Genomic DNA, 15,253 nt, shown 5'->3' on the forward strand with positions numbered 1-15,253 from the left:
GGAAAGGAGCTTCAGCTGCTGAGCTGATTCCAGACTTTAACTCTGACGTCATTAGTGACGGAAACATGGAGGATGGAGTCAGATCTTCTATACATGAACTACAGATAAATAAAGCCAATGGCTGCTAGGACCTATAATTTAGGGTATTGGGATGGAGCCAGGGACGGTTGGACCAGGGAATTGAACCAGAAACCCTCTGGTGACAGGATGGCCTCCCTGGCTCATGCCACCGTTGCTCCTGGAGTCCTGGCAGTTGATGGAGGCTCCTGAGACATCTCACCAGTTTTCTGTCCAGTTCTGCCCCCCCCCAGGTCAGACAAAGAGCCACAGACAGCAGAGTGACAGACTGAAAGCTTTATTGACAATGCTGCGCTAACAGAAAGAGAAGAAGCACGCTCAGTGGGTGGAGAACTTGGGGAGCTGGTTTCCCAGGATGACGCGTCGCTCCACGCCCTCCTCAGAGATGGAGGCCAGCCTGATGACGCCCCCGCTGGAGCCGTCCCTCTCCATGGCCAGAGACAGCGCTGCAACAGACACAGAGTCAGCACACCTGCAGGACTACAGCTCCCAGCATGCCCTGCAGCGGGCTCTACCTGAGGCAGTCAGCTCCAGACACTGTTCCTTGTTCAGTCCCGCCTTGTAGTTGGAGTCCATGAAGCCGTAGACGTAGGTGCTGCCGCTGCCGCCCACCGCCACGGGCTGCCGCACCAGCATGCCGCCGATAGGAACGCAGTACACCTGAGACACACAGGTGGAGTCAGACGGGACCAGAACCAGGAGACGGAGGCCCGGACGGAGCCGTGTGACCCACCTGTCCTCCCTTCCTGCGGTCCCAGCCGGCCACCAGGATCCCCGCCATCAGCTCCTCCCTGTAGCGGTAGCAGCTAGCTCTGAACAGGTTGGCCGCCGTCTCCACCAGGGGGGGCTCCTCCAGCTCGATGCTGGGGGGGAGGGAGAGAGTCAGAACCAGGAACCACCAGAACCCAAAAACCCCCCATTAGAACCACCACCCAGAACCCAGAGACCCCCATCAGCTCCTCCCTGTAGCGGTAGCAGCTAGCCCTGAACAGGTTGGCCGCCGTCTCCACCAGGGGGGGCTCCTCCAGCTCGATGCTGGGGGGGAGGGAGAGAGTCAGAACCAGGAACCACCAGAACCCAAAAACCCCCCATTAGAACCACCACCCAGAACCCAGAGACCCCCATCAGCTCCTCCCTGTAGCGGTAGCAGCTAGCCCTGAACAGGTTGGCCGCCGTCTCCACCAGGGGGGGCTCCTCCAGCTCGATGCTGGGGGGGGAGGGAGAGAGTCAGAACCAGGTACCACCAGAACCCAGAGACCCCATCAGAACCACCCGCCAGAACCCAGAGACCCCATCAGAACCACCCGCCAGAACCCAGAGACCCCCATCAGCTCCTCCCTGTAGCGGTAGCAGCTAGCTCTGAACAGGTTGGCTGCCGTCTCCACCAGGGGGGGCTCCTCCAGCTCGATGCTGGGGGGGAGGGAGAGGGTCAGAACCAGGTACCACCAGAACCAGGAGAGCGCTCATCAGAACCACCACCCAGAACCCAGAAACCCCCCATTAGAACCACCCGCCAGAACCCAGAGACCCCCATCAGCTCCTCCCTGTAGCGGTAGCAGCTAGCTCTGAACAGGTTGGCCACCGTCTCCACCAGGGGGGGCTCCTCCAGCTCGATGCTGGGGGGGAGGGAGAGAGTCAGAACCAGGTACCACCAGAATCAAGAGACCCCCCATTAGAACCACCCGCCAGAACCCAGAGACCGCCATCAGCTCCTCCCTGTAGCGGTAGCAGCTAGCTCTGAACAGGTTGGCTGCCGTCTCCACCAGGGGGGGCTCCTCCAGCTCGATGCTGGGGGGGAGGGAGAGGGTCAGAACCAGGTACCACCAGAACCAGGAGAGCGCTCATCAGAACCACCACCCAGAACCCAGAAACCCCCCATTAGAACCACCCGCCAGAACCCAGAGACCCCCATCAGCTCCTCCCTGTAGCGGTAGCAGCTAGCTCTGAACAGGTTGGCCACCGTCTCCACCAGGGGGGGCTCCTCCAGCTCGATGCTGGGGGGGAGGGAGAGAGTCAGAACCAGGTACCACCAGAATCAAGAGACCCCCCATTAGAACCACCCGCCAGAACCCAGAGACCGCCATCAGCTCCTCCCTGTAGCGGTAGCAGCTAGCTCTGAACAGGTTGGCCGCCGTCTCCACCAGGGGGGGCTCCTCCAGCTCAATGCTGGGGGGGAGGGAGAGAGTCAGAACCAGGAACCACCAGAATCCAGAGACCCCCCATTAGAACCACCACCCAGAACCCAGAGACCCCCCCATCAGAACCACCACCCAGAACCCAGAGACCGCCATCAGCTCCTCCCTGTAGCGGTAGCAGCTAGCTCTGAACAGGTTGGCCGCCGTCTCCACCAGGGGGGGCTCCTCCAGCTCGATGCTGGGGGGGAGGGAGAGAGTCAAAACCAGGTACCACCAGAACCCAGAGACCCCATCAGAACCACCCGCCAGAACCCAGAGACCCCCATCAGCTCCTCCCTGTAGCGGTAGCAGCTAGCTCTGAACAGGTTGGCCGCTGTCTCCACCAGGGGGGGCTCCTCCAGCTCGATGCTGGGGGGGAGGGAGAGAGTCAGAACCAGGTACCACCAGAACCCAGGGACCCCCGTCAGAACCACCACCCAGAACCCACAGCCCCCTCATCAGAGCCAGGTACCACCAGAACCCACAGACCCCTCATCAGAACCAGGTACCACCAGAACCCAGAGACCCCCCATTAGAACCACCACCCAGAACCCACAGCCCTCTCATCAGAACCAGGTACCACCAGAGCCCAGAACCCTGAGAAACCTGCTTCCTGACAGGAGGTTCACCTGCGGGTCCGACTCGGACATCAGAACCAGTTACCTGTGGAAGCCCAGCTGGTAGGAGACCACTTCAGCGATGGCCTGGGTGTCTGCAGCGGAACCGGACCTGAAACACACACAAACTCCAGGTAGAACCGGGACGTGGACCGGACCGGGTCAAACTGGACTGAAGGGACGAGGAGCAGCTGCAACAGAACTCTGGACCGGGTCCTGGACCCGCTCAGAGGAGCATCAGAACCCACCTGCAGCAGTAGATCTTGTCGTGGATCCGGGTCAGTTTGTCCGTCACTCTGTTGGCGATGTAAGCTCTGAGGGGGGAGAGAGAGGACAGGTGAGCTCACCTGGCGGCAGGTAACCAATCAGCGAACACCTCCTGTTGCCTCACCCCGTGGTGGTCCGTGAGTCTGCGCCGATCACAACTCCTCCGTCATACTCCACCGCCATGATGGTGGTCTGAAACACACACACACCTCATCACTCAGCAGAACCCAGAACCGGACCGCAGAACCGAGCCTGGGTCCACCTCCAGCTTCTGGAACGGGTTCCTTTGGCCGGGTGGGTGATTATCGGACAGCAGGTCACCACCAGGGAGTAAACCGGTTCTGTCCGATGATGGAAGCATCAACCGGGGCGACTGCTGCATCCGTTACCGGACAAAGCCCGTTATTCACCACCGCCGGAGCCTCAGTGAGGCTCATTGATGCTTAATTATGTTTAATGAGGATTAATTAAGTTTATTAAGGTTTATTTTACGGAGTGTATTCATGTCTGATGCTGGGAGCATTGAATAAAAAGCTAATTCTCATAATCAGACAACCCTGATCTGTCCGATGATGGAAACACCGACACCAGCCTCTGGAGCTCCGCTGAACCGGAGCAGCTACCGGAACCAACGAGCGGACCAGACCGAACCACGGATTCCTCCTGGACCGGTCCGGTACTTTGTTTAGTCGTCTTTAATTAAACAGCGGGAGCTAACGTTAGCCACAGCTAGCTGCCGCAGTTCTGCTGTCTCATTCTGCCACACGTTCTGACCTACAACTACCGAACCAAGAACCGAACCGAGCCCGGAACCAGCCCTCCTGGCCCACCGGCCCTGCACCTACCCCGGTGCTGACTTCCTCCCGGGTCCAGTCCGGAACCAGGTCGCTTCTGGCAGAAATCTGCTGACCAAAGATCGGCATCATAGACGCTGCGGCCGCCATGTTTCTCTGTGTGTTACGCTGAGCGGAGGAGGGAGAGGTGTCCGCAGATATCGCCGGGATTTAATTCATTTTCATCAGGCACTGGGTTGGAACCTGATAAACAAAATCACAAATAAGAGGTTCGGGGTTCATAACATAGTTTTCTACCACATGTTTAAAAATGCGGCGGTAATTCTCACTGCATCCCGCTGAGAAAGCTTTTGGTCAGGCATGTGAGCGGACAGCTGTGAGGTGAGGTCCTGACGGAGACAGGAAGAGAAGGTAAACACCGATCCCGATTTAAACTGCTCTGATTGTTGTTAATTTTTAGGCTTATGTTTGAATCATCTCATGATTTAGTTTCAGGGTCAATCTAACTTTATCTGGAGGCAAGTTTAGCCTAAATTATTGGATTTAAATCGATTTTCTGACCTTTAAACGTCACCTGGCCGCTGCTGGGAACCAGACTCCGTTTAAAAAACGTCACATTTTAAATCCAGCGTTTAAAACTGTAACGAAAACACAGGAGTGGTAGTGTACAAAAAAACAGTTATGACTATTGTTGATCTATAGAAGGAGACCTTTGATTCGGCACTATTTAGTCTGACAGTTTCCGCCTTTCTGATTGGTTAATTGGTTGGTTGGTTAATTTTAAGGAAATCTTTGTGTCTGTCCTGTAGATGACGGTTCATAACCTGTACATATTTGACCGGACTGGGAGCTGTTTGTTTTATAACGAGTGGAACCGGAAGAAGCAGGCGGGGATCTCTAAGGATGAGGTGACGTCACGCCCAGAAACAGACAAACCAGCAACCAATCAGCCGCTCACCAGCCTCTCTTTGTCTCTGCAGGAGTTCAAGCTGATGTACGGCATGCTGTTCTCCATCAGATCATTTGTCAGCAAGATGTCTCCCCAGGACATGTATCCTTTTTCATCCGTCTCCCACCTGTCTGCCTCCCACCTGTCTGTCTCCCACCTGTCTGTCAGCCTGGGGTCCTTAACACCACCTTGTTCTCAGGAAGGACGGCTTCCTGTCCTTCCAGACCAGTAAGTACCGTCTCCATTACTACGAGACGGCGAGCGGCCTGATGTTTGTGATGAACACGGATCTGTCAGTGAGCAACGCCAGAGACACTCTGCAGCACATTTACAGCAACGTAAGAAACCTTTACCTGCAGCCCCACGGCTTTATTTACAGCTTTAAACGTCCTGAAGGAGGCCTGAAGCATTTTGATTGGTTCAGAAATCTGAACCTTAATGAGCTTCTCTGTCATCTGTCTCACACGTCCTCAGTGTGTGGATGAATCCTGACCTGTTGGGTCACGTTAGTGGCCAACACGTTCCTCAAGACGGCACAGCAGCGGAATGAAGAGATGCGCTGGTTCTGTTGTTCTGGAAGGACAAGCAATAGACGTGCAGCACCTTAAACAGACGTGCAGCGCCTTAAATAGACGTGCAGCACCTTTAAATAATCCTGCAGCACCTTTAAACAGACGTGCAGCACCTTAAATAGACGTGCAGCACCTTTAAATAATCCTGCAGCGCCTTTAAATAGACGTGCAGCACCTTAAATAGACGTGCAGCACCTTTAAACAGACGTGCAGCGCCTTAAATAGACGTGCAGCACCTTTAAATAATCCTGCAGCGCCTTTAAATAGACGTGCAGCACCTTAAATAGACGTGCAGCACCTTTAAATAATCCTGCAGCGCCTTTAAATAGACGTGCAGCACCTTTAAACAGACGTGCAGCGCCTTAAATAGACGTGCAGCGCCTTAAATAGACGTGCAGCACCTTTAAAAAATCCTGCAGCACCTTTAAATAGATGTGCAGCACCTTTAAATAATCCTGCAGCACCTTTAAACAGACGTGCAGCACCTTAAATAGACGTGCAGCACCTTAAATAGACGTGCAGCACCTTAAATAGACGTGCAGCACCTTTAAATAATCCTGCAGCACCTTTAAATAGACGTGCAGCACCTTTAAATAGACGTGCAGCACCTTAAACAGACGTGCAGCGCCTTAAATAGACGTGCAGCACCTTTAAATAGATGTGCAGCACCTTAAATAGACGTGCAGCACCTTTAAATAGACGTGCAGCACCTTTAAATAGACATGCAGCACCTTTAAATAGATGTGCAGCACCTTAAATAGACGTGCAGCGCCTTAAATAATCCTGCAGCACCTTTAAATAGACGTGCAGCACCTTTAAATAGACATGCAGCACCTTAAACAGACGTGCAGCGCCTTAAATAGACGTGCAGCACCTTTAAATAGATGTGCAGCACCTTTAAATAATCCTGCAGCACCTTTAAATAGACGTGCAGCACCTTTAAATAGACGTGCAGCACCTTAAATAGACGTGCAGCACCTTTAAATAGACGTGCAGCACCTTTAAATAGACGTGCAGCACCTTTAAATAGACGTGCAGCACCTTAAACAGACGTGCAGCACCTTTAAATAGACGTGCAGCACCTTTAAATAGACGTGCAGCACCTTTAAATAGACGTGCAGCACCTTTAAATAATCCTGCAGCACCTTTAAACAGACGTGCAGCGCCTTTAAATAGACGTGCAGCACCTTAAATAGACATGCAGCACCTTTAATAGACATGCAGCACCAGAAGCACCTTTAAAGAGTTTTAAACCTCTTTTTGTTTAAAATGCTGCAGGCAGGAGCAGAACCTGAGTTCTGGTGTGGTTCTGTGTTTCAGCTGTATGTGGAGCTGATCGTGAAGAACCCGCTGTGTCCGTCCTCCCAGACGCTGGACAGCGAGCTGTTCAGCAGCAGACTGGACTCCTTCATCCGCTCTCTGCCCTACTACAGCCCGCGGGCCGCCTGAACGCACCACGCTGTGTCAGTACCGACCCAAACCCCCGGTCCGGTTCTCACAGTCCTGTCCAGAATCCTCCTGAGGTCAGAGGTCAAAACCGTTGCCTGGACTGAGGTAAAGACCAACCAGCGTCTACTTCAGAACATCAGGAAGTCTGGAGAACTGGTAACCTGGAGCAGAACACAGGCAGGAGGAGGACTGGATCAGCAGAACCGGATCAGAAGTTTGGGTCAGGCTTCTTGTATTTATTAAGTTGTTTTGTATTTTCAACAGAACTCTGTGTTTATTAAACCTGGTGGGATCCTTTTCATGGTTCTGTGGTTATTGGTGCAGAACGTGGTCCGAGTCCAGCATGGTTGGGTCAGCCCAGTCCAGAAGGTGCTATATATATCGGCCAACAAAACCGGCCAAAAACAGAGGTGACTGGTGACTGCTTATCGGTGACCAGAGGTGGATAATAACCAGTTATCAATAACCAGAGGTGGGTAGTAACCAGTAATCAGTAACCAGAGGTGGATAGTAACCAGATATCAGTAACCAGAGGTGGATAGTAACCAATTATCAGTAACCAGAGGTGGATAATAACCAGATATCAATAACCAGAGGTGGATAATAACCAATTATCAGTAACCAGAGGTGGATAATAACCAGTTATCAGTAACCAGAGGTGGATAGTAACCAGTTATCAGTAACCAGAGGTGGATAGTAACCAGAGGTGGATAATAATCAGTTATCAGTAACCAGAAGTGGATAATAACCAATTATCAGTAACCAGAGGTGAATTATAACCAGATATCAGTAACCAGAGGTGAATTATAACCAGATATCAGTAACCAGAGGTGGATAGTAACCAGTTATCAGTAACCAGAGGTGGATAATAACCAGATATCAGTAACCAGAGGTGGATAATAACCAGAGGTGGATAATAACCAGATATCAGTAACCAGAGGTGGATAATAATCAGTTATCAGTAACCAGAAGTGGATAATAACCAATTATCAGTAACCAGAGGTGAATTATAACCAGATATCAGTAACCAGAGGTGAATTATAACCAGTTATCAGTAACCAGAGGTGAATTATAACCAGTTATCAGTAACCAGAGGTGGATAGTAACCAGTTATCAGTAACCAGAGGTGGATAATAACCAGATATCAGTAACCAGAGGTGGATAATAACCAATTATCAGTAACCAGAGGTGGATAATAACCAATTATCAGTAACCAGAGGTGAATTATAACCACATATCAGTAACCAGAGGTGGATAATAACCAGTTATCAGTAACCAGAGGTGAATAATAACCAATTATCAGTAACCAGAGGTGAATTATAACCACATATCAGTAACCAGAGGTGGATAATAACCAGTTATCAGTAACCAGAGGTGGATAATAACCAGTTATCAGTAACCAGAGGTGAATAATAACCAATTATCAGTAACCAGAGGTGAATTATAACCACATATCAGTAACCAGAGGTGGATAATAACCAGATATCAGTAACCAGAGGTGGATAATAACCAATTATCAGTAACCAGAGGTGGATAATAACCAATTATCAGTAACCAGAGGTGGATAATAACCAATTATCAGTAACCAGAGGTGAATTATAACCAGATATCAGTAACCAGAGGTGGATAATAACCAATTATCAGTAACCAGAGGTGGATAGTAACCAGTTATCAGTAACCAGAGGTGGATAGTAACCAGTTATCAGTAACCAGAGGTGGATAGTAATCAGTTATCAGTAACCAGAAGTGGATAATAACCAGTTATCAGTAACCAGAGGTGGATAGTAACCAGTTATCAGTAACCAGAGGTGGATAGTAATCAGTTATCAGTAACCAGAAGTGGATAATAACCAATTATCAGTGACCAGAGGTGAATAATAACCAGTTATCAGTAACCAGAGGTGGATAGTAATCAGTTATCAGTAACCAGAGGTGGATAATAACCAGATATCAGTAACCAGAGGTGGATAGTAACCAGTTATCAGTAATCAGAGGTGGATAATGACCAGTTATCAGTAACCAGAGGTGGATAGTAACCAATTATCAGTAACCAGAGGTGGATAATAACCAATTATCAGTGACCAGAGGTGAATAATAACCAGTTATCAGTAACCAGAGGTGGATAGTAATCAGTTATCAGTAACCAGAGGTGGATAATAACCAGATATCAGTAACCAGAGGTGGATAATAACCAGATATCAGTAACCAGAGGTGGATAGTAACCAGTTATCAGTAATCAGAGGTGGATAATGACCAGTTATCAGTAACCAGAGGTGGATAGTAATCAGTTATCAGTAACCAGAGGTGGATAATAACCAATTATCAGTGACCAGAGGTGAATAATAACCAGTTATCAGTAACCAGAGGTGGATAGTAATCAGTTATCAGTAACCAGAGGTGGATAATAACCAGATATCAGTAACCAGAGGTGGATAGTAACCAGTTATCAGTAATCAGAGGTGGATAATGACCAGTTATCAGTAACCAGAGGTGGATAGTAACCAATTATCAGTAACCAGAGGTGGATAATAACCAGTTATCAGTAACCAGAGGTGGATAGTAATCAGTTATCAGTAACCAGAGGTTGATAATAACCAATTATCAGTAACCAGAGGTGGATAATAACCAGTTATCAGTAACCAGAGGTGGATAGTAACCAATTATCAGTAATCAGAGGTGGAAAATAACCAGTTATCAGTAACCAGAGGTGGGTAGTAATCAGTTATCAGTAACCAGAGGTGGATAGTAATCAGTTATCAGTAACCAGAGGTTGATAGTAATCAGTTATCAGTAACCAGAGGTTGATAATAACCAATTATCAGTAACCAGAGGTGGATAGTAATCAGTTATCAGTAACCAGAAGTGGATAATAACCAGTTATCAATAACCAGAGGTGGATAGTAACCAATTATCAGTAACCAGAGGTGGATAATAACCAGTTATCAGTAACCAGAGGTGGATAGTAATCAGTTATCAGTAACCAGAGGTTGATAATAATCAATTATCAGTAACCAGAGGTGAATTATAACCAGATATCAGTAACCAGAGGTGGATAGTAATCAGTTATCAGTAACCAGAGGTGGATAATAACCAATTGTCAGTGACCAGAGGTGAATAATAACCAGTTATCAGTAACCAGAGGTGGACAGTAATCAGTTATCAGTAACCAGAGGTGAATTATAACCAGATATCAGTAACCAGAGGTGGATAGTAACCAGTTATCAGTAACCAGAGGTGGATAATGACCAGTTATCAGTAACCTGAGGTGGATAGTAACCTATTATCAGTAACCAGAGGTGGATAATAACCAGTTATCAGTAACCAGAGGTGAATAATAACCAGTTATCAATAACCTGAGGTGGATAGTAACCAGTTATCAGTAACCAGAGGTGGATAGTAATCAGTTATCAGTAACCAGAGGTTGATAATAACCAATTATCAGTAACCAGAGGTGGATAATAACCAGTTATCAGTAACCAGAGGTGGATAGTAACAAATTATCAGTATCCAGAGGTGGATAATAACCAGTTATAAGTAACCAGAGGTGGATAGTAATCAGTTATCAGTAACCAGAGGTGGATAATAACCAATTATCAGTAACCAGAGGTGGATAGTAATCAGTTATCAGTAACCAGAAGTGGATAATAACCAATTATCAGTTACCAGAGGCGGATAATAACCAATTATCAGTAACCAGAGGTGGATAGTAATCAGTTATCAGTAACGAGAGGTGGATAGTAATCAGTTATCAGTAACTAGAAGTGGATAATAACCAGTTATCAGTGACCAGAGGTGGATAGTAATCAGTTATCAGTAACGAGAGGTGGATAGTAATCAGTTATCAGTAACTAGAAGTGGATAATAACCAGTTATCAGTAACCAGAGGTGGATAGTAATCAGTTATCAGTAACCAGAAGTGGATAGTAATCAGTTATCAGTAACTAGAAGTGGATAATAACCAGTTATCAGTAACCAGAGGTGAATAATAACCAATTATCAGTAACCAGAGGTGAATTATAACCACATATCAGTAACCAGAGGTGGATAATAACCAGTTATCAGTAACCAGAGGTGGATAATAACCAGTTATCAGTAACCAGAGGTGAATAATAACCAATTATCAGTAACCAGAGGTGAATTATAACCACATATCAGTAACCAGAGGTGGATAATAACCAGATATCAGTAACCAGAGGTGGATAATAACCAATTATCAGTAACCAGAGGTGGATAATAACCAATTATCAGTAACCAGAGGTGGATAATAACCAATTATCAGTAACCAGAGGTGAATTATAACCAGATATCAGTAACCAGAGGTGAATTATAACCAGATATCAGTAACCAGAGGTGGATAATAACCAATTATCAGTAACCAGAGGTGGATAGTAACCAGTTATCAGTAACCAGAGGTGGATAGTAACCAGTTATCAGTAACCAGAGGTGGATAGTAATCAGTTATCAGTAACCAGAAGTGGATAATAACCAGTTATCAGTAACCAGAGGTGGATAGTAACCAGTTATCAGTAACCAGAGGTGGATAGTAATCAGTTATCAGTAACCAGAAGTGGATAATAACCAGTTATCAGTAACCAGAGGTGGATAGTAACCAATTATCAGTAACCAAAGGTGGATAATAACCAGTTATCAGTAACCAGAGGTGGATAGTAATCAGTTATCAGTAACCAGAGGTGGATAATAACCAATTATCAGTGACCAGAGGTGAATAATAACCAGTTATCAGTAACCAGAGGTGGATAGTAATCAGTTATCAGTAACCAGAGGTGGATAATAACCAGATATCAGTAACCAGAGGTGGATAGTAACCAGTTATCAGTAATCAGAGGTGGATAATGACCAGTTATCAGTAACCAGAGGTGGATAGTAACCAATTATCAGTAACCAGAGGTGGATAATAACCAGTTATCAGTAACCAGAGGTGGATAGTAATCAGTTATCAGTAACCAGAGGTTGATAATAACCAATTATCAGTAACCAGAGGTGGATAATAACCAGTTATCAGTAACCAGAGGTGGATAGTAACCAATTATCAGTAATCAGAGGTGGAAAATAACCAGTTATCAGTAACCAGAGGTGGGTAGTAATCAGTTATCAGTAACCAGAGGTGGATAGTAATCAGTTATCAGTAACCAGAGGTTGATAGTAATCAGTTATCAGTAACCAGAGGTTGATAATAACCAATTATCAGTAACCAGAGGTGGATAGTAATCAGTTATCAGTAACCAGAAGTGGATAATAACCAGTTATCAATAACCAGAGGTGGATAGTAACCAATTATCAGTAACCAGAGGTGGATAATAACCAGTTATCAGTAACCAGAGGTGGATAGTAATCAGTTATCAGTAACCAGAGGTTGATAATAATCAATTATCAGTAACCAGAGGTGAATTATAACCAGATATCAGTAACCAGAGGTGGATAGTAATCAGTTATCAGTAACCAGAGGTGGATAATAACCAATTGTCAGTGACCAGAGGTGAATAATAACCAGTTATCAGTAACCAGAGGTGGACAGTAATCAGTTATCAGTAACCAGAGGTGAATTATAACCAGATATCAGTAACCAGAGGTGGATAGTAACCAGTTATCAGTAACCAGAGGTGGATAATGACCAGTTATCAGTAACCTGAGGTGGATAGTAACCTATTATCAGTAACCAGAGGTGGATAATAACCAGTTATCAGTAACCAGAGGTGAATAATAACCAGTTATCAATAACCTGAGGTGGATAGTAACCAGTTATCAGTAACCAGAGGTGGATAGTAATCAGTTATCAGTAACCAGAGGTTGATAATAACCAATTATCAGTAACCAGAGGTGGATAATAACCAGTTATCAGTAACCAGAGGTGGATAGTAACAAATTATCAGTATCCAGAGGTGGATAATAACCAGTTATAAGTAACCAGAGGTGGATAGTAATCAGTTATCAGTAACCAGAGGTGGATAATAACCAATTATCAGTAACCAGAGGTGGATAGTAATCAGTTATCAGTAACCAGAAGTGGATAATAACCAATTATCAGTAACCAGAGGCGGATAATAACCAATTATCAGTAACCAGAGGTGGATAGTAATCAGTTATCAGTAACGAGAGGTGGATAGTAATCAGTTATCAGTAACTAGAAGTGGATAATAACCAGTTATCAGTGACCAGAGGTGGATAGTAATCAGTTATCAGTAACGAGAGGTGGATAGTAATCAGTTATCAGTAACTAGAAGTGGATAATAACCAGTTATCAGTAACCAGAGGTGGATAGTAATCAGTTATCAGTAACCAGAAGTGGATAATAACCAGTTACCAGAAGCAGATAATAACCAGATATCAGTGACCAACAGTGACTAATAACCAGTTACCAGTGACCAAAAGCAGATGATAACCAGTTATCAGTGATTTCTGATTCTGATTCTGATCAAAGGTGGATGATAACCAGTTATCAGTAACCAGAGGTGGATAATAACGAGTTATCAGTTACCAGAGGTGAATTATAACCAGATATCAGTAACCAGAGGTGGATAATAACGAATTATCAGTAACCAGAGGTGGATAATAACCAGTTATCAGTAACCAGAGGTGGATAATAACCAGTTATCAGTAACCAGGGGTGGATAGTAACCAGTTATCAGTAACCAGAGGTGGATAATAACCAATTATCAGTAACCAGAGGTGGATAGTAACCAGTTATCAGTTACCAGAGGTGGATAATGACCAGTTATCAGTAACCAGAGGTGGATAATAACCAGTTATCAGTAACCAGAGGTGGATAATAACCAGATATCCGTAACCAGAGGTGGATAATAACCAATTATCAGTAACCAGGGGTGGATGATAACCAGTTATCAGTAACCAGAGGTGGATAATCACCAGTTATCAGTAACCAGAGGTGAATAATAACCAATTATCAGTAACCAGAGGTGGATAATAACCAGTTATCAGTAACCAGAGGTGGATAATAACCAGTTATCAGTAACCAGAGGTGGATAATAACCAGTTATCAGTAACCAGATGTGGATAATAACAGTTATCAGTAACCAGAGGTGGATAATAACCAGATATCAGTAACCAGAGGTGGATAATAATCAGTTATAGGTAACCAGAGGTGGATAATAACCAGTTATCAGTAACCAGAGGTGGATAATAATCAGTTATAGGTAACCAGAGGTGGATAATAACCAGATATCAGTAACCAGAGGTGGATAATAATCAGTTATAGGTAACCAGAGGTGGATAATAACCAGTTATCAGTAACCAGAGGTGGATAGTAACCAGTTATCAGTAACCAGAGGTGGATAATAACAGTTATCAGTAACCAGAGGTGAATAATAACCAGTTATCAATAACCAGAGGTGGATAATAACCAGTTATCAGTAACCAGAGGTGGATAATAACCAGTTATCAGTAACCAGAGGTGGATAGTAACCAGTTATCAGTAACCAGAGGTGGATAATAACAGTTATCAGTAACCAGAGGTGGATAATAACCAGTTATCAGTAACCAGAGGTGGATAGTAACCAGTTATCAGTAACCAGAGGTGGATAATAACAGTTATCAATAACCAGAGGTGGATAATAACCAGTTATCAGTAACCAGAGGTGGATAATAACCAGTTATCAGTAACCAGAGGTGGATAATAATCAGTTATCAGTAACCAGAGGTGGATAATAATCAGTTATAGGTAACCAGAGGTGGATAATAACCAATTATCAGTAACCAGAGGTGGATAATAACAGTTATCAGTAACCAGAGGTGGATAATAACCAGATATCAGTAACCAGAGGTGGATAGTAATCAGTTATCAGTAACCAGAGGTGGATAATAACCAGATATCAGTAACCAGAGGTGGATAATAACCAATTATCAGTAACCAGAGGTGAATAGTAACCAGTAATCAGTAACCAGAGGTGGGTAGTAACCAGTTACCGGTAGGAACACAGGAGGAAGTGACTGGAACCACCCAGGCTGACTAATAGAACCGGGTTTCCCCTTGATTGTTCTGGGTACACATGGAAAAAGCCCGGTTTGATCGTGGTACCAGAACAGTGAGACGAGGTCCGGTCGGCTTACAGAGGCTCGGTCCAGCTGCAGGGCGGCTGATGGTGGTGATGTAACAGGTCAGAGGTCAGCCTCTCGTTAATGCTGATTAACATCTGGATTAATCTCAGTAATCTCAGGAGTCCAGCTGCAGATTCTACAGAACCTCAGGTTCTTTGACCCGGACGTTCTGGCGTCCCCATCAGCTGGGTTCTGCTCTGGGGACCGGCTGCTGGTTCTGGAAGCTGAGACTGACCTGCAGACAGACTGTCCTGCTGAGCTCAGACGTTCTCAGATGACC

General features: G+C 45.9%; 2 protein-coding genes and 1 long non-coding RNA gene across 4 annotated transcripts; 2 read left to right on the forward strand and 1 right to left on the reverse strand.

Annotated features, from left to right (window-relative positions):
• Positions 1-339: 339 nt before the first annotated feature.
• Positions 340-4,124, reverse strand: psmb6 (proteasome 20S subunit beta 6). The gene is made up of 7 exons (XM_012859119.3): positions 3,982-4,124; positions 3,261-3,328; positions 3,118-3,183; positions 2,916-2,981; positions 812-941; positions 594-738; positions 340-524 (listed from the first exon to the last, which is right to left on the reverse strand). Exons 1-7 carry the CDS (start codon positions 4,078-4,080, stop codon positions 397-399), a joined length of 702 nt encoding a protein of 233 aa, XP_012714573.1. The 5' UTR covers positions 4,081-4,124; the 3' UTR covers positions 340-396.
• Positions 830-2,909, forward strand: LOC118560231. Its single transcript, XR_004929185.1, has 3 exons — positions 830-898; positions 1,071-1,315; positions 2,758-2,909. It is a non-coding gene; the product is annotated as an uncharacterized LOC118560231 (long non-coding RNA).
• Positions 4,125-4,241: 117 nt separating the features above from the next.
• On the forward strand, positions 4,242-7,197 carry trappc1 (trafficking protein particle complex 1). 2 transcript variants are annotated; one of them, XM_036131149.1, is made up of 5 exons: positions 4,242-4,341; positions 4,740-4,838; positions 4,911-4,981; positions 5,079-5,217; positions 6,772-7,197. In XM_036131149.1, the coding sequence occupies exons 2-5, from the start codon at positions 4,740-4,742 to the stop codon at positions 6,898-6,900; spliced, it is 438 nt and encodes a 145-aa protein (XP_035987042.1). In that variant the 5' UTR covers positions 4,242-4,341; the 3' UTR covers positions 6,901-7,197. The 2 variants fall into 2 exon arrangements, with proteins under 2 accessions (XP_035987042.1, XP_012714575.2); XM_012859121.3 differs by lacking the exon at positions 4,242-4,341 and adding an exon at positions 4,424-4,448.
• Positions 7,198-15,253: the final 8,056 nt, after the last annotated feature.

The sequence above is a fragment of the Fundulus heteroclitus genome, unplaced genomic scaffold (genome assembly GCF_011125445.2).
Source record: "Fundulus heteroclitus isolate FHET01 unplaced genomic scaffold, MU-UCD_Fhet_4.1 scaffold_41, whole genome shotgun sequence".
Classification (NCBI taxonomy): Eukaryota; Metazoa; Chordata; class Actinopteri; order Cyprinodontiformes; family Fundulidae; genus Fundulus; species Fundulus heteroclitus.